The sequence below is a fragment of the Bos grunniens genome, chromosome 15, assembly GCF_055505025.1.
Source record: "Bos grunniens cultivar Pamir isolate PY7600 chromosome 15, Bosgru_T2T1.0, whole genome shotgun sequence".
In the NCBI taxonomy this organism is placed as follows: domain Eukaryota; kingdom Metazoa; phylum Chordata; class Mammalia; order Artiodactyla; family Bovidae; genus Bos; species Bos grunniens.
In genome coordinates this window covers 66309634-66328413 of record NC_141179.1, presented here as the reverse complement: position 1 = coordinate 66328413, position 18780 = coordinate 66309634, and the positions used below count along the sequence as shown (strand labels likewise).

The 18780-nt window shown below is 44.7% G+C and overlaps 1 protein-coding gene across 16 annotated transcripts in view; it reads left to right on the top strand.

The window, feature by feature from the left end:
• SLC1A2 (solute carrier family 1 member 2) overlaps positions 1–18780 on the top strand; it is a 168038-nt gene that overhangs the window by 136100 nt on the left and 13158 nt on the right. For 9 of the 16 annotated variants that reach the window (XM_086338654.1, XM_086338656.1, XM_086338652.1 and 6 more), the window contains 2 exons: positions 4256–4390; positions 18134–18365. In XM_086338654.1, the coding sequence (XP_086194780.1) occupies positions 4256–4390; positions 18134–18365 (367 nt within the window). Of the gene's footprint in view, positions 1–4255; positions 4391–15735; positions 15853–18133; positions 18546–18780 lie in introns of all 16 variants that reach the window. The other 7 variants (XR_015141641.1, XR_015141646.1, XR_015141643.1 and 4 more) reach the window with 2 other exon arrangements.

The window sequence follows — 18780 nt, the reverse complement described above, 5'->3', positions numbered from 1 at the left end:
AGAAATTTGATATTAATTGATTTTTAACCATCGCGTGATGTTCCATGGCAGTTGCTTCTATGTTTATTTAATAGATGAAGAAGCACAGGCTTCAGTCCAAAGCTGTAATACTGTCAGTAATGAGCCAGAAGGGCTGTTACTGGGACCAGCATCAACTGACTCTGGATCCAGTTTTTCTTAAAATATGCTCCCTTCAGCATTCCAGGGAATGACAGCATAACTGATAAAGTACTTGGAGGAAGAGATTCCTCAATGTAGCACATAACATTTTATTACAAATAAATAATAATTTTTTTGTTTTTGCTAAAGTCATTTTATCTATGTAATTATCATTTTTAAAAATTCAGAAAGAATACTTTTCCAATATGTCATTAAAGACATATCGCTTCTCTGCAGACTTAAAGATCACACCTACTTGTATGTATTAATTTATCTAATCCTAACAACCATCCTAGGAGGTATGTACTTTTTCAGTCAGCTCAGGCTGTGTAACAAAATACCACAGACTATTTGGCTCAAACAGAAGGTGTTTATTTCTTACAGTTCTGGAGGATGGGAAGTCCAAGATTAAGGTGCCAGTGGGTTCAGCCCCTGAAGAATGTCCTCTTCCAGATTTGCAAGTAACAGCCTTCTAGATGTTCACTCACATGGCCTTACCTTGGTACCTGGAGAGAGACAGCAAGTTCTCTTATGTCTCTTCTTACAAGGGCACTAATCCCACCATGAGAACTCTACCTTCATGACCGAGGCTCCATCTCCAAGTACCATCACATTGGAGATTAGGGCTTCAACAAATGAATTTGGGGAGGATGCACCTCAATCTATAGCAGTACTCTAAAGGAGCCTCAATTTCAAACAATAGGACAATAATCACGTATTCTAGGGTGGTTTAGAGCACCATGCCTGATATGTAGTTACCTGTCAATAAATCTTAGCTACTAGTATTATTACTATTATTGATGCTTATTAATCAAATACAGTACTCCTAGCATATGACAGAAAAATGTGACAGTGATATAGTGAGTAACGTGATGTTACTCAGTGGAAAACATGCTTTACGTCAAATTATCAAGCCTTCTAAGTCATGTCCTAACAGATTGTGTATAGGACTGCCAACCTCCCTTCCTTTTAAATTCAAAGACAAACCAACCTCCCTTACTTTAAAATTCAAAGACAAACCAACCTCCCTTACTTTAAAATTCAAAGACAAATGGGGCTTTTTAATGTCTCTGAAGTCTCCCATTGATGAAGCAACCATGCTTCCCATCAAGCCCACATCATTAGATGAGAACTTGCAGATCGGACCAGGTGACTGAGATAGTGCTTGAATTATTTAAATCTACCCTTTATTTTAATAATGATAGTACTGAGAATTTTCACAGGACAAAGGATAAAGTTGGCCAAATATATTTAATAGTGGTGCCCCTGGCAAGTTCAATCAACTCTGCTGTTTGTAGACATCACAAGGGCTATCTCTGGGAGACACCCCCCACCAAGGAGTATATGTAGTTCATATACTCCATATGTAGTATATGTATATGTAGTATATGTAGTTAGATAGTTTCCTGGCTGCTACATAGTATATGTAGTGTATGTAGTTCCAATTTAGTCAGAGGAAAATAGCCAAGTCTAGCTTCATTGCTGTGCTTCCAAGTACATTTCTCGTCTTCTCAGTTCCCTGCATGTAGCAAAACAGAGGCCAGGAATTCTCAGCAAATTTGTTAAGTCTTAGAGTTCAATGTGCGGAGAAGGCAATGGCACCCCACTCCAGTACTCCTGCCTGGAAAATCCCATGGGTGGAGGAGCCTGGTAGGCTGCAGTCCATGGGGTCGCTAGGAGTCGGACACGACTGAGCGACTTCACTTTCACTTTTCACTTTCATGCATTGGAGAAGGAAATGGCAACCCACTCCAGTGTTCTTGCTTGGAGAATCCCAGGGGTGGGGGAGCTTGGTAGGCTGCCGTCTATGGGGTCGCACAGAGTCGGACACGACTGAAGTGACTTAGCAGTAGCAGTAGCAGAGTTCAATGTGAGGAGGGATCAAGAGACATAAAAAGGCAGCATGGCATTGGAATCGAGCAGACGAGTACTCAAATCCCAGCAGACCATGTTCAAGCTGAGTGACCCTAAGTTTCTCCACCCGTCCAATTGATGGTACAGCCAGATGTACCTTACAGGGTTACTGTGAGGTTCTGCTGCAATTAATGTGTGTGTGGTATCTTGTACAACATCCAAAAACCAGCCAGAGAAGTGAGCCAGAGGAGCAGAATGATGTGAAAATCTGGAAGGGATAAAGAGAGGGAAGATCTCCACCTAGGGGCTATTGCAGGGCTTAGAATTCCATAGACACCCCGCCTATGTTCGGGTCAGGGAGTGACTGAGATGGAGGAACAGAAAGAGAACCAACTTCCAGGAAGATTTCTTTACAGAAGTTTGTCTCACACAACCAAGGGGTAACAATGTGGGCACAGCACCCAGGGATGTGCAAGAGTGACTCACAGAACAGAAGCAATTGAGGTTGCAAAAAAACAGCCTCAGCCGAGACCGCTGGAACTTGGGAAGTTCCCCTTCCCTGGTGTGTTCTCTCCATCTTGGGGAAATGGCTGAGAATTCCCACCTGCCAGCTCTCGGGACTTTAGGGAAGTTTTCATCGCAAAGCGGCCTCATCCTGCCCGAATTTCCCAATAAGAATAAGAATTCACATGTATTAGGGGGAGGGGAATTTGCAGTGTGCCAGCCTCTTCTAAGTGCTTAATTTCTGAGCTCCTGCATACTCCATGAGTGCGACCCCATTGTTATATCTTGTTTTACAGATAGGGGAATCAAGGCACAGAGAGGTTAAGTAAGTTGCCCAAAGTCACGTGCTTAACAAGTGGCAGAATTGGGATTTGAAGCTGGGTCGTTCAACTTGAGAACCTTCTCTGATAACCACTACTAATTACTATCTTCTATGACCTAAGTGGATGCCCCCCACCCCCCAAAATGGAGCTCTTTAAACCCTTACATCAGCTCTGTATTGCTGGGGCAGGGTAGAAGCAAAGATGGGTTCTAATCCCACCTAGGGGGAGTATCTGTTTTGTGATAAGCCTAAGTGGGGGAAGGATGGCAGTATGGAAAAACCAGTGCAAATCACAAAACCTCCTGGGAACTTTCTTTCCTCATGTGTCAGATTAGGTAAATTCAAGTTCCTTTTTACTGTAATACCAGGGTTTTGTACATGGACACACCAATTGGCAACCCAGCTTGGGAGTCTGATTCTTTGTTTGAAGCCAGAAGACCTACTCTAAAAACTCTATAAAAACTGTAAAAAAACAAACAAAAAACAAACAAAAAAAACCAACTTTATATAACCACAGAGAAAGCAGCCCCCTTTTTCTTTTCAGCAGTCAGAAAAGCAAATTGGGAATCCATATTTTTATAAGCTGTCCATTCATAAATGACAGCTTTTATAAATAGCATCCGGAATAGAGGGAGAAAAAGTCACTGTCCTTTCCTGGACCACAGAGGCCCTCTGGTGTCTAGGCGGGGTGCTTGAACCCTAGATTAAACTCGTTTCCAGAGACAACTTCAAAATGGCACTGGGTATGCCCTTGGCGTTCCTTGGAAAGCAAGGAATGAGATGTTTCGGGAGGAAGGGCTCCCATTGTTTTATTATCGTTTCTTGGCACCCTCTTTCTGAATAATGTACTTCCCAGCCCATGGTGAAATGTCCAGGCATCTAAAGCTTAATGTCATTTGGAATTCTGTCAGTTTGTTTCCCCGATGTCCACTCAACTGAGTCTGGATATTTGCTATTCTGAGTTCTCATGTTAATGTTGGCAATGACCTCCTCAGACTCTCTTGCCACTTAGTCTAGAAGTCTCTGTTTCTCACAGAGACATAAAGACGTAAGCAGAAATGAATGCAGTGGTGTTCCTGTGGAAGGATTAAGGGTGATTTGTTTTTCTTCTTTAGTATTTCCTTGCCTGCGTTTAGAGCCATGCTTACCTTATTTGAGCCCTGTAATATATTTGGTGAATTGCATGTCATGATGGGGGCAAGACTCTGATCCATGAATTTGTAAGCTTCCATCAGATGAGCAAAACTCAAATAGACCCTATTTCCTGGGTCGTGGTACTCCAGATTCCTCTATTCCTTGGGAGGAAAAAGGGATTTTATGACTGCTGGGAAAATTAGAGCTTAAAATTGCCTGCCAGTGATGGTTTTGGCAAGGCTACTTTCTCTTCCTTTGACCTGACCTTTTTTGTTCTCACAGCCTCACGGCCACACTGGCCAGCGTTGGTGCAGCCAGTATTCCCAGTGCTGGGCTGGTCACCATGCTCCTTATTCTGACGGCTGTAGGCCTGCCGACCGAGGACATCAGCCTGCTGGTGGCTGTGGACTGGCTGCTGTAAGTGTCTGTGTGTGGTTCTGCTGGGAATGTGAATACTGCCGCCCAGGGGTGGACAAGATGCAAGGTTGCGCCAAGATCTTCGCCAGTCCCCATGACAACTCTCTCATTTCCTCTCCCCTTTCTTCCCCCTAACATTTACTGAGTGCCTCTTTGGGAACCAGAGAAGAAAAAGAATGTTTGAGAGATTCAGAGTCTAGTGGAGGAAGCAAATTAATTAAAAGCCAAAGTTAAAAGCAGAGCTACAAGGGACAAGTTACTGTTGAAGCATGCTGGGGATCTCAAAACTGAATGAACTGATTATACTGAGTGTACAAAGCACAAAAGAATATATACTGTATGATTCCATTTATGTGATGCTCTGGAAAAGATAATATGATCTCTAGCAGTAAAAAGAGATCATGCTTGCCTGGGCCCAGAAATCAAGGCATGAGGATTAACCAGTAAGGGCACAAAGAAGGCTTTAGGAGTGATAGAAATGTTCCATAGACACAGGTATGCACAGGTGTTCACATAAATGGAAACTCATCAAAACATACACTTAAATGGGTACATTCTATTGTATGTAAATTATACTTCAATAATGTATATTTCTAAATTGCACACACATAGAATAGTAGAGATAGACACCCAGCCCACACTAGGATGGAAAGGAAGAGTGGAGAAATGAGGAAACAAGGGAAATGGATACTGAATACTATGGGTCAGCTACCCTGAGTCCTTCACAGCTTTCTTTAACAACGCTAAAGAGTTGATGTTTTCGCTTCTATTTTATAAATAAGAAAACTGAGGTTTAGGGAGAATGAATAGAGATTCGACCCTCGGCCGGCTTGGGTTTGGAGGCCACCGCATTCATAATCATGGCCACATTCAAGTTTCTAAAGGTGGTGATACCTAAGCTGGACCCTAACAGGTAGGTAGACATCACCCAGGTACGCACGGGGTGGGGTGTAGGACATTCTGGTCAAGGCAAGCCTGCACAAAGGCACAGAGGCGACAGATAAAGTGGAGGCCTCTGAGTGGTTCGCTACTGTTGGAGCGCGAGGTGTAAGGTAGGGCGTGGTGAAAGGTGACGTAAGGTAGACAGCCTTGAGCCCATGCAGAGATGCTTGAACTTGACAGTGTACATGAGCCCAGCTTGCTTTCCAGTGAAGGACATTATCCTGGTGTGAGACTCACTATCTGTTCCCAAAGGTGGGTCAGTCTATCCAGATGGCCCCCAGCAGGAGGCTGGCATATTCTTGCCAAGGCCTTACTGGGGCTCTGATGTTCTATGGGATGTATACTGATACTTCCAGTCCAGTCCTGGCACTGCATGACAAGGGCCAGCCCTTGGCTTCAGAGTCAGAGCCTCGGAACGACAAGTGCAGAGATCCAAAGTGTTCACACTTAATTTTGTAAAATTGCCCTACCTGCCAGTAGCGATTTTTCTGACATTTATTGACATAGATTTTAAGAGCCAGAAGCCACATTTTATGGACTTGAGTTCCTCTATGCTAAAGAAGTTCCACTTCTCTACAAGCACCCTTCCGAAGAGAGAAACATGCAAGTGGCCGAAGGGAAGAAGGACATCGTGGAAGGTTAGAAGGAAGCCTGGTCTTTCCAGAAAACTTGCCTGTTCTTGAGGTTTAGTTAGAAATGAGAAGTAGACAGAATCTGTTCAACTCAGGAGGGGCACAGATCTTCCTGACTGGTTCTTCTGTCACCAGAGAAATACCCTGGAAATGCCTTTCAGGAGATGAATCTTATCTGTCCCTGCCCGTCTCTTTCAATGGGGGTAGTTCTCTGTGCCCTGTGCTGGCCCCAAGGGGCAGGCTTTCTCATGATGTCCATCCAAACAAGGCAGGTATGGGGGCAGCTGAGATTGGTTGGTGGGGGTTGGTGGAAGGATTTGGAGAAAATAGGATAAGAGAGACTAAGGTGGGGTTGGTTTTGGTTAGGAGGAGGACAAAGTGGAAATAAAGACGTTGTGGCAACTGTTGGGGACAGAGCACAGAGCAGGAGCTCAATAATTGCACGCTAAAGTGACACGCAGGGCTGCTTTGTGACAACCAGGGGCCTTTCCACACATGAAGAATGACACAAGAAACTATTGAAGTCCCAGCTGCTTCCCTTGTGACTTTAGCCTCCTCTGCCTCTGTGACCTTTGAACTTATGTTGTTAGGGTCCGTTGCCTGCTCCAGACACATTGCCTACTCTCTTCTTGGACTTGTTGCCAAGGCCTGAAGCTGCCCCCCATTATAATGCAAATTCATTTAAGTGGAAAAATGCGCTTGATTTATCAGGAATGAAGAAAAGGAGCTGGTCTTTACACCATGCTCTTTACATTGGTTTTCAGCTAATCCATAAAGAGCACAGTGGTGTGTTTCACAGATGAGGAGACCAAAGGTCCGAAGGCACAGGGTGGCTTGTGCGGCCTGGTCAGGGCCCTTCACCCCACCCCACACGGGCGCAAAGGGGTCCAGAATCAGAGAGGTTGGGAAAAACAGGCTGATTCGGGGCACCCCTCGTGCTACATTCTAACCAGAGAATTTTTTGTCTGACTTGTTTTTTTTCCCCCTCTCTGAGGATTAAAACAAAACAGAACAAGGAGGTTGAGTGGGGACAAGCAGGGTACAATGAAGGTCTCAGCCACTCTTAGGCTTCAAGTCCTCCGGCCTCCTTGGATCGGCCACTGTGGGCTGGGCTTCCTGGCAGTCATCTTCTTCCAAGCCTCTTGGAGGAGAGTCAGCTCGTGAAACATGCACGACCCTGCCTTCTCCTGACCTAAATGTCAGCGAATGGGCGCTCCCAGGCTCACACCTGCCCCCAGAGCAAGGTGTCCTCATTCTGGAGGTGAAACGTGCTAGCGGGAGGGAGTTGGCTGAACAACAGCAAAAACATGATGATCCGGTTGGATTAACTCTATTGATGAGATTGCATATGAGAAAACGTCATTGCAGGCTGCAGCTGGAAAGGGTAGAGTGATTGAAGAACACGCTTCTAGTTCTGGGGTCTGATCTCAGAGGGAAAGAGGCTCTGTGATCAAGGGGAGAAAGCCAGAGGCCTGGGTCTGAACTCTGCACTTACTCCTGGTAGGACCGTGGGCTAGGTACTTACTTTCTGGATTCAACTGTGTCATGCGGACAATGGGAGCAGTAAACCTACCAGCTTGAAAGCACAGTCTAGACCCCTGTGCCCTTGAATGCCCTTCCAGTTTTAAGACCCAGACTAGGATTCTGCTGGTGATGGATGTTTATATACAAATGAGCATGAACATTCCTTTTCAGAAGCAAAGAGAAAGGGAGGGTAGAGGATCCTGGGAAAGTGTGCAGGGGTCTGTAGCTAGGTCAGATCTGCTTTGAATTAGTAACGGTTCCACATTCTTTCTCACCAGCAAGAGGAGTTCTGGAAACACACTCTTGGTCATGGGCTCCATGGCTGTCGGATGCCCTTCAGTGTGTGAGTGGGGCAGGGGGATGAGTTGAGAGAGGGGTGCAGGGGGCTCTGGTTTTTCCCTGGTGATGTAGTCTGTGCAGGAGACAAAGAAAAGCAGGACATTTCTTTTCCTCCCCAGGTTTGTGAGGTTTGTAAGCTTTCATAACTCTAGCAATTTTTCAATTTAGAACCAAACAAAGCCCACAGTGACATTTAATGTGCCATGCCATTTGCCAACTGCTGGAGGTCAGCCAGCCACATTACTGTCTGCCAAGCCCTGGATGATTTTCAATGAGCAGGCTTAGCTGCTCTGTAAATGTCATGGTGAAAACCAAGATTCTGGGCCCTGCAAGTGTCCGAGTCCTAGAACACTGGATGGGAGGGGCTGGTAAAATCAGAACCTCCCCCAGGGTCCAAGAAGCCCTTTGCGTCAGGAGTCCTTGGCAGATGTTTATGAATCCTTGCTGACATCCCTCCTCTCTGTGAAGGCGTCAGGATGGAAGGAAAACTGGGGGATCAGTACCAGACTTGCCTGCTTAGTCACTCAGTCGTGTCCAACTCTTTGCAACCCCATGGACTGTAGCCTGCCAGGCTCCTCAGTCCATGTGATTTTCCAGGCAAAAATACTGGAATGGGTTGCCATTTCCTCCTCCAGAGAAATCTGTACCTGGCTATGATCAATTAATTGTAAACACCAATGCCCTCAGACCAGCCAGGGACCGACCCAGGGATTGAACCCACATCTCAGTGTGTCTCCTACATTGCATGTGGGTTCTTTACCACCAGCGCCACCCAGGAAGCCAGTACCAGGGAAAGGTGATAAATAACTGAGTCAGACCACAGGTGGGAAAAGGAAAGCCAGGTGGACCTACAGCCCGGTTATCACATAGGACTGCTTATGAGATTGTTTCTGGGGACGTGTTTGCTCATTGGAGATATAGTTGAGTTCTTTCCTTATAAGGAAGCCTAAGGGGGGCCTCCACCCTGCAGGGGGCGCCCTGAAGTTCCCCCATTAGCCTCCCAGAGGGAAGAGAGCTTTGGTTCTCAAACGTGAGTAGGCACTCAACCTACTGGAGAGTCAGAAGATCTGGGGAGGGGCCCAAGAAGTGGCTTGTCTAACAAATTCCCAGAGGATGCTGATGATCAATCCAGGGACCTCAGCTCCAGAAGCAATGGAGCAGAGCAGAGGTAGAGAAGGGGGAGCAGGAGTTCCTGACTGTGGTATGTGAGCATCTCTACTCTTTTCTGAGCTCCAGCTGACATTGGGGACATCCATTCAATGAAAGGAGATCAAGAGGACACCGGACTCTGATAACTAACATTCAGTGTCAGACATTGTTCTCTATGTGTCACATGGACTTGTTTAAAAACTTGCAGCAAATTATGAGGCAGTAGTAATACTATCCCTGTTTTACACTTAAGAAAACTGAGGCTTAGAGCAAAGAAATATATCCCAATTTAGTAGGTCTTAAAGGGCTGACGTGGGATTTAAACCCAGACCATCTGGCTGTTCCTTGGGTGTCCCAGGCTTGCCCATCTACATTTTCATTAGCTCATTTAAGACATGCACACATGCATATTTACACACACTTAGCTGAGGTAACCCCTGCTCTGTGTCTGGTGGAAAAGAAAACCAATTCCTATGCATACATACCTCTGAAGAGTCTACAGGTTTATGTTTAAGCCTTTTGCTTCAATTTCCTACTTCCACTGACTTCTCTTTTCTGCATCTTACCTCATCTTTCATTTTTTTGTCATCCTTTAGCATGCCAGCCTTACCCTTTTTGATTAAGTCCTTCTCTCCCCTGCCAAAGTGTTCCTGACTCAACACAGTGTAATTCCCCATCGAGGGAGTGGGGTGGAGGTGGGTCACATTTTAATGCATTACAAAAGAAATATATATATATATATATATATATATATATACACTCATGGAAAGATTAGAGGAGGGGCCAAGCTCAGAAGAGCTATAAAATGAGAAAGAAAAATCTCCTTTTCCTTGCAGCTGCATCTTGAAAAGGAGCAGAATATGAGACTCCCCAAAATGCTGGTTAGCATGTGGCTTATTTTAAGCCGAAAGTGGTCAGGACCCATCAGACTAAGGACAAGCTTTTTTCCTCCTCCTTAACTGACTGAAAGGATTTAGAAGGAAGCCTATACCAGGAAGAACTCTATTACCAGAGAGAACTTTTTTCACTGGAGAGGCTTATCTGCATGGCCGGGCAAACATTTGTTTACCAAATATTTGCTCTTCCTGTGAGCTGTCTTCCTGTCCTTTCAAGCCCCAGACCCTTGTCCCCTTCCTTCCCTCAGGATGGCATGTAAACCTCAATTACCTGACTGCCTTTGAGTCTCCTATTTTATTAAGGCTCAGGCATATACAAAATTACATTTTCCCATTAATCTCTTATGTAGATTTAATTATTAGACCAGCCAAAGAGTCTAGAAGGGAAGAAGGGAATTTTTTTTCTTCCCCTATTATCTCGTGTTTCTCTTGTATCAGAATAATAATTTATGGAAAGTAAAAACTTAATAATAGGCATCTATTTTCTTTTTGAAACATCCTTTGGTGTACTCCACCCCTGGGAATCTCTTCCTGCACCTGTTTAGTTCCAGTCTCTGCCTACCTGGCTGGTCCTCCTCACTCTCCACCTCTGTGTCTTTCCTCAGTTCTCAAGACACTGCTCTCATTTTGCTCTGCAAGGGAATCTGGGCTGTGTCTCCCTCTTCCTTCTTCTAGATCTCACCCAGTGTCCAAACTTTTTACCACTGCAATAGCCAGCCGGAGGTTTGGTGAACAGAAGGCAGTTCTCTTTCTAGGGTTAATCTGCTTCCCCTTCTTAAACAATGATCCATCCCCACCCTGCCTCCTTCACATACCCGCTTACCTCCTTTCCAGCCCTCCTCCCCTCCTGCCCGTGTCATAAACAAATACAACATGGTATCCACTCTGAAAGGGCTTGTAGTCTGGTCATGGGGACAGATGTGGTCAGAAAATCCCAACAGAGGTAGGTACAGAGGAGGAACGTCTAAGACGTTATGAAGGAATAAGAGAGGAAGTGATTTGCTCCCCTTTGTGCTTGGACCAATGATGCAGTTAGGGTGGTGATGCAGTTAGGGCTGAGCACTGAACTTCGGTCAGGTGCTCTGTGAAGGCTTTTATAGGCAGTTTGGTCCAAGACTTCTCAGAGGTTGAGCACTTCGGTGGGTTAGCCGTTGTTATCTTTTCAACACGCTTGGAAGTGGATACTGCTTTCCATATTTTACAAATGAGAAAACTGAGCAGAAAAACCAAACAACCTTCTCTGCTGGAGCCAGGATTGCAATCCAGGCTCAAATCCAAAATTCAGTGTCCTGTGGTTCCTTCCTGCCTTCCCTAATCGCATGTGGTCTGAGCCCTCCGATGCCCAGAATGGTGCCAGCCTTTGCAAGGTCTGGGGCCTCAGGTGACCCGTCTGCCACATTGTGCACCCACATCCTGAGAGGCAGACACAATGGTTTGTTTCTATGAGTATTAGGCTGGCTCATATGAAATGGCCAATAGTTGGCCTTTCTGAAAGAAAGTGAAAGTCGCTCAGTCTGACTCTTTGTGACCCCATGGACTTTACAGTCCATGGAATTCTCCAGGCCAGAATACTGGAGTAGGTAGACTTTCCCTTCTCTAGGGGATCTTCCCAACCCAGGGATTGAACCAGGTCTCCTGCATTGCAGGCGGATTCTTTACCAGCTGAGCCACAAGGGAAGCCCAAGAACACTGGAGTGGGTGGTTGGCCTTTCTAGACTTATAAAAACGGCAGTTTCATAGGGTTCACTCCAGTACAAGGCACAAGTTGAATTGTGAGTGACCCTGGATCTGTTCTTCTGTGAATAAGACTTTCAGACAATCCCACCATCTTCCTGCCAGACTATTCTTCTGTGAATAAGACTTTCAGACAATCCCACCATCTTCCTGCCAGACAATTTAGACTGAGAGAAGGAGAAAGAGAGAGCACCTTGGCAATTTTTTTTCTTGCAAGAAACCCGACCCAGTGCCTCAGCATGAAAGAGCGTCATCAAGTCCCCATTTTGGTTTTGATTCCCGGAACTCCAAAGAATAGCTATATCATTTTGTGAATTCATTCAATTAAAAGCTCACGTCTTTCCCCTTCTCATAGTCTGGACATGCCATATCCAGACCAGAGAATAATAGGAATCACTCTAAAATTCTTTGTACGAAGCAGCCTAAAAACCTCCTGAGATCAGCGGGGTTTCATGAACAACTGGGGCTGTTGGGAGAGAAAATGAAAGCATTTGTCTGTGGAGAAATTTTCCACACGTGAGCCATAAACCCCCGTATCCCGCTCTTGGCTGGAGTCGGACTTCCCCAGAGTCGGTCAGATATTCCCCTGGTGGCCTCAAAAGCAAACCCAGACTTCTCTCTTCTGCCTGCCTCTACCGTTCTGTCTCCTCAGCTTCGCAGTCAGGCATCTTGAATAAGGTGCTTGTGCACAGTGTTCCCCTCTTCCTTGCCTCTCGTGTAAACTTCCTCCAGTGGAGAGCTGGCTTCCGGCTCTGCCTGGGGCTTGAAGCTACCCTTGCCAGGTTGATCATGGCCTCTTCATTGCTGAAGCCAAGAGGCACTTCTTTTCCTCATCTTACCCGACCTCCAGGCAGTCATGGGTGCTTCCCCTACCCTCTTCTAAATTCCTGCCACCTTTGCAGGCTCTTATTCCTTTGCCCATTCCTTAACTATTTTGTCTTCCTCAGGGACTAGATTATTTGTCTTCCTCAGGACTAGATTATCTGCTTGATTCACTTTACTGTCTCTCCAAGGATGAACTGAACCTGCCTTGGCACTCACCCATGGCCTCCTTAGGGGTTGACTCTTCATTCACTACCTGCAGCTCAGATATCTGTCCTGACCTTTGCTCCATGTTCCCAGTCATTTGCGGGACATTTCCCATTGGCTGGGTCACACTCCTCACATTTACTCTGGCACCAGAATCTTTTTCCTCCCAACCAGTCATGCCCCCTACATATGGTAGCCTTGTCCTTTGGTTGCCCAAACCAGAAACTTGAGAGGAATTCTCGACTCTTTTTGTTTGTTTCTTTTCTGTAATCAATCAGTCCTCAAGTCCTGTAATTCTGTCTCCTGCTTCTTGTTGTTAAGTCGCTAAGTCATGTCCAACTCTTTGCGACCCCATGGACTGCAACACACCAGGCTTCCCTGTCCTTCACTGTCTCAGAGTTTGCTCAGATTCATGTCCACTGAGTTAGTGATGCTATCTAACTGTCTCTCAGGTTCATCTTTCTCTGTATCTACCACAGAGAAGATCTACATCTTCTCTGTATCTATCTTTAATAAGCAGATTCTGCTCTTTCAGTCTTGCCATTCTTTATAGTGAAACAAGTGTGATGCTTCCCTTCCCGTCACACTTGGGGTAAAGTCCTAAGCCTTGCACTTGACTGGTAAGGCCATATGTGATTTGGTCAGTCCTTTCCTTCCATTCCCACTGTACTCATTAGCCATCCTGAGTGCTCCTGAGAGTACCTACCTCTTAGAGTTCACACGTATTAGTTCTCTCTTCTCTCTAGCTCATCATCTCAGATCCACCCTTAGTGCCTGACTCAAGACACTTCGATTCCAGCCATTGATGAGACCCCAGTGTAAATAAAGTGCCCTGCCTACAAAACCCAAGAACATCCAGTACTTATTCCTATTAGAATATTTATCTTATTCTAGTGGAGGATACAGACAAGTAAAGAGAGTGTGAGTTTTCACAGAAAAGAGAGCATAGGAAGGATCTTTTCTTGTTCTTTACTCTTTGGACACTTGGCATAGTGCACACACTAAAATGCTCATTATGTATTTGTTGAATGAATCAATAAACTATTGGGTTGGTCAAAAAGTAATTCAGATCTTTCTATAAGATAGTATGGAAAAACCCAATGAACTTTTTGGCCAACCCAATAACAAAGAGCTCAGCAAGTATTAGAGTCCACATTCTTATCTTGTTTCCACTGACCGGGGATCCTGGTGGGCTGCCGTCTATGGGGTCGCACAGAGTCGGACACGACTGAAGTGACTTAGCAGCAACCATTTTCAAACTTAGCCATTTTTCCAATCAGGGCTGTCTGGCTCCTGAGTACTTTGTGTCATATGGTGGACAGTAGATTCTAGAGTCACACTGCCTGTGTCCAGATTTGGTTCTGTGACTCTACAAGGGGGTGTGACTTTGAAAAGCCACATAATCTCTTTCAACCTCAGTGTTTCCATCTCTTAAATTTGGATAATAGTCCTTCTTATAGAGTTATGGTGAGGATTAAATAAGGCAATATCTATAAAGTGTATTCCTATTCATATAAATGTGAGGAATCACCACATTTCAGCATCATCATCAGGCTTTCCCGGTCGCATGGGATGGCAACTAGTTGGACACAACTTAGCAACTAAACAACAACTGTGATCATCACCACCACCATTACTTTGGTCCCTCTATTTGCCAATAAGACAGATTCTTCTGGGCCATGAGATGAGTGGGTATTCAGAGCATTCTTCTTGGAGGCTTTAGTTCTCTTCAGAATTAACAGTTAACCAGGAGTGCAGAGCATAGGCCAAGAGGGATGGGAAGTATAGTTGAAAAACGACAAAGTAGACTACAACTCTCTGAGGAATAAATAACTCAGCTGGTTAGTTGGGAGTGCCGCCTTAGGAACTGGCCTATAAATAGGGTTGATGTTTCAAAGGGAGACAGTAACTTAAGCAGGCATGTTTGGATGGTCTACCTAGGAGGTGCCAAAAGAGTATAGCAATTGACTTAATAAGATTAACAGTAATAGTATGAAAGTGAAAGTGTTAGTCACTCAGTTGTGTCTGACTCTGCAACCCCCTGGACAGTAGCCCTCCAGTCTCCTCTGTCTATGGAATTTTCCAGGCAAGTATAATAGAGTGGGTAGCCACTCCCTTCTCTAGGAGATCTTCCCAAACCAGGGATGAAACCCAGGTCTCCTGCATTGCAGGCAGATTCTTTACCATCTGAGCCGCCAGGGAAGCCCAGTAATGATGGTAGCTCACATTTATGTGAACAGGAATATACCTTATAGATATTACCTTATTTAATCCTCACCATAATTCTATTAGAAGTAAAAGTATACAACATGCAATAATTAATTTTGTGAGTTCTCATTAAATGTCTGGAACTATTCTAAGAATTATGTTATTTTATTTAATCTTCACAACAACCCTTCTGTAAGGAACATTTTTTTATTATTATTTCCATTTTATAGATGAGACAACCAAGGCTCACAAACATGTATGATCAGGGTTGTCCAACAAGTAAAGGGAAAAGCTGGCATTTGAATCCAAGTTAGCTTGCCTCCAGAATCCAAGCTTTTCCTTTCTTTCTTTCTTTTTGGTTGCTCTGGGTCTTCGTTGTTGAATGCAGGCTTTCTCTAGTTGCAGGAGGTGGGGGTTACTATTCACTTCATTGCATGGATTTCTCATCCCATGGCTTCTCTTGTTGCAGAGCACAGGCTCTAGGCATGCAGCCTTCAGTGGTTGTGGCTCATGGACTCTAGACCCTGGGACTCAGTGGCTGTGGCTCATGGGCTTAGTTTCTTGGGTTCATGTTGGATCTTCCCAGACCAGGGATCTAACCCTTGTCCCTTGCATTGGCAGGCGAATTCTTATCCACTGTGTCACCTGGGAAGTCCAAGGCTTTTTCTTACTACATAATTCCTTCTCATCTCCTTATATTGGGGCTTCTTAGTGATCTCCATGTCAAGTGCCTGAGTCTTATAGATGACCTCAAGACCCAGTCTTCATTCATATTAAGACTATCACTCTGAGGTAGATTCTCTAAACAGAAGGGAGAGCAAGAACCTTCTCAGATATAGAGATGTCCCTGAGAGTTGAAGCGGGCTGTGATCTGTATTTTTTTCATGGACAGTATCTTCCTGCTCGAAACCAGAAGGACGGCTGGCTCCCAAGCTCCTTGCAAGAGAACCAAGCCAGACTCCTTCTACTGCAACTTCATAATGACCGGGCTTCCCTGGTAACAGAGCTGGTAAAGAATCCACTTGCAATGTAGGAGACCAGGGTTCGATTCCTGGGTTGGGAGGATCCCCTGGAGAAGGGATAGATTACCCACTCCAGTATTCTTGGGCTTCCCTGGTGGCTCAGATGATAAAGAATCCTCCTGCAATGTAAGAGATATGGGTTTGATCCCTGGGTTGGGGAGATCCCCTGGAGAAGGGAATAGCTACCCACTCCAGTATTCTGGCCTGGAGAATTCCATGGACAGAGGCACCTGGCAGGCTACATACAGTCCATGGGGTTGCAAAGAGTCAGACATGGTTGAGTGACTTTCACTTTACATGAGAAATAGATTTCATCAGAGCAGGTAGAATTTATTTTAAGCTTTTGTTCCAAGAACCAATTAAGGTTTCCACTTTGCCTTAAACCACTTCTGGTATCCTCATTTTATTTCTTTTTTTAAATTTTGAATCGAATGCTAAAGTGCTGGGCTAAGATGTCTCGGTAGCATTTTTACTTAAACTCCTTTTTCTTTTCTTTGTGATTTTCCAGCATCCTTCTTTTTTAGAACTTTGAGTATCTCACAAATCTGGTCAAAAGGACTTCTCACACTGTTCTTAACTTATGGGTGAGAGATTACAACCTACTCTTAAGAACTTAATTAGTTTTCCCGATGCTGACATTTTGAGAGGGAGTGTTATGAGCCATCCTATTTTTTCCAAGTCAGAACTTGAGAAACAGATTTGAGGAAGGATTTTTCTCAGTCCTTCCTGGTTCAAGAGGCCCTCTGGAAGATTTTATTTTTTTCAGATTAACAGAAAGAGCAAGAGAAAGTATTTTGGTTTTTTTTCAGGGCACATCGTCACTACACATATTAGTCAGGGAGGAAATTGTGACTGGGTGTCTTACCCAACAGCTGTGTCTGTGTGTATGTGTGTGTTGGGCAGAGATCCTTACAAAAAAGATAAAATTCTATTATGAGGGAATTCATAGGTGGTTACTCTTTCACAAAGAATTAATAAATAAGTAGAGGTAATCTGGACTCTTCGAACAGTTTAAATCAAGAGGACTTGCTGGACATAACTAGAAATGGCTGCTGTCTGGGTACTAATTCTGAGGTCTGGACGTTGTTGTTGCTGTTCAGTCACCAAGTCATTCCAAATCTTTGTGAACCCGTGGCCTGCAGCATGCCAGGCCTCCCTGTCCTTCACCATCTCCCAGAGTTTGCCCAAGTTCATGTCCATTGAATTTCCCATCATATATGAATGGCTTAGATGGTAAAGAATCTGCCTGCAGTGCAGGAGACATGGATTCAATTCCTGGATCTGGAATATCCTCTAGAGAAGGGCATGGCAACCTACTCCAGTATTCATGCCAGAATAATCCCATGGACAGAGGAGTGTGGTGGGCTACATTCCATGGGGTTGCAAAGAGTCAGATATGACTGAAGCAACTTAGCGTGTACACAGAATGTGAAGCAAAATGAAAGAAAGAGGATTCAAACTTGATTACTGGTGCTGCACGCCTTTCAGTTCAGTTTGGTTCAGTTGCTCAGTCATGTCCGACTCTTTGAGACCCCGTGAACTGCAGCATGCCAGGCTTCCCTGTCCATCACCAACTTCTGGAGCCTCCTCAAACTCGTGTCCATTGAGTCGGTGATGCCATCCAACCATCTCATTCTCTGTCGCCCTCTTCTCCTTCTGCCTTCAATCTTTCCTAGCATCAGGGTTTTTTCCAATGAGTCAGCTCCTTGCATCAAGTAACCAAGTATTGGAGCTTCAGCATCAATCCTTCCAATGAGTATTCAGGGTTGATTTTCTTTAGGGTTGACTGGTTTGATCTCCTTGCATCCAAGGAACTCTCAAGAGTCATCCCCAGCACCACAGTTCAAAAGCATCAATTCTTCAGCACTCTGCCTTCTTTATGGTCCACCTCTCATGACTACATGACTACTGGACATTGTTTCCCTCTAATTCTTTCTCCTTCCTGCCTCCTTTCTTTTCTCATGGACTCTAGAGAGTCCATTGTTTATCAGGCTTACCATTTCATTAGACATTTTGCTAGCAATTTATGTACATCATTTCGTTTAATTTTCATACAAGCTTATGAGAGAAGTACGATTGTTATCTCCAGTTGACAAACAAGGAAATCAACGCTCATGAAAGTGAAGTCACTTGGTCCAGGCCAGTCACAAGTCCAGAGTGAAAGATAGAGCTAGAACTCAACCCCAGGGCTCTCCAGTCCAGACCTTGACCTCTCAACCTCACATCATACTGCTTCCTCACTAAGCGTGTTCTGTTCTTTGTCTCCAGGGACAGAATGAGAACGTCTGTCAATGTTGTGGGTGACTCTTTTGGGGCTGGGATTGTCTATCACCTCTCCAAGTCTGAGCTGGACACCATTGACTCTCAGCACCGAGTGCATGAAGATATCGAAATGACCAAGACTCAGTCCATTTATGATGACTTGAAGAACCATAGGGAGAGCAACTCAAACCAGTGTGTCTATGCCGCACACAACTCAGTCATAGTAGATGAGTGCAAGGTACCTTTCCCATTCATGGATATCGAGACCTGTATATAATAGTGCATGCTCAGTTTCTTAAAGCAAACACAAAAGCCCTGCATGTATTATCGTCACATTTATTTTTCTAAAGAATCATGTAACTCAAGCTTCGATGAGTCCCAGATCATCTAACTCTGTGTCTAACATGGCAGGAGATCGGTAAGTCTAACAGTGAAAGAGTCAGATGGTTGCTTGCTTCGTCTCTGTGATACGAAACAATCATTCTGATTCCCCTGTCCACCTACTCTGCAAATTTGATCAGTTTTGTCTGAATATTATGCTCAAGAATTTGTGGTTTCTAGGGCTTTGCTGACTTTCAGATATTCTGTTCCTCAAGTGAAACATCAAGAGAAATGCCCAGAATCACTTGATTTACATAGCACAAGTGTTCCTC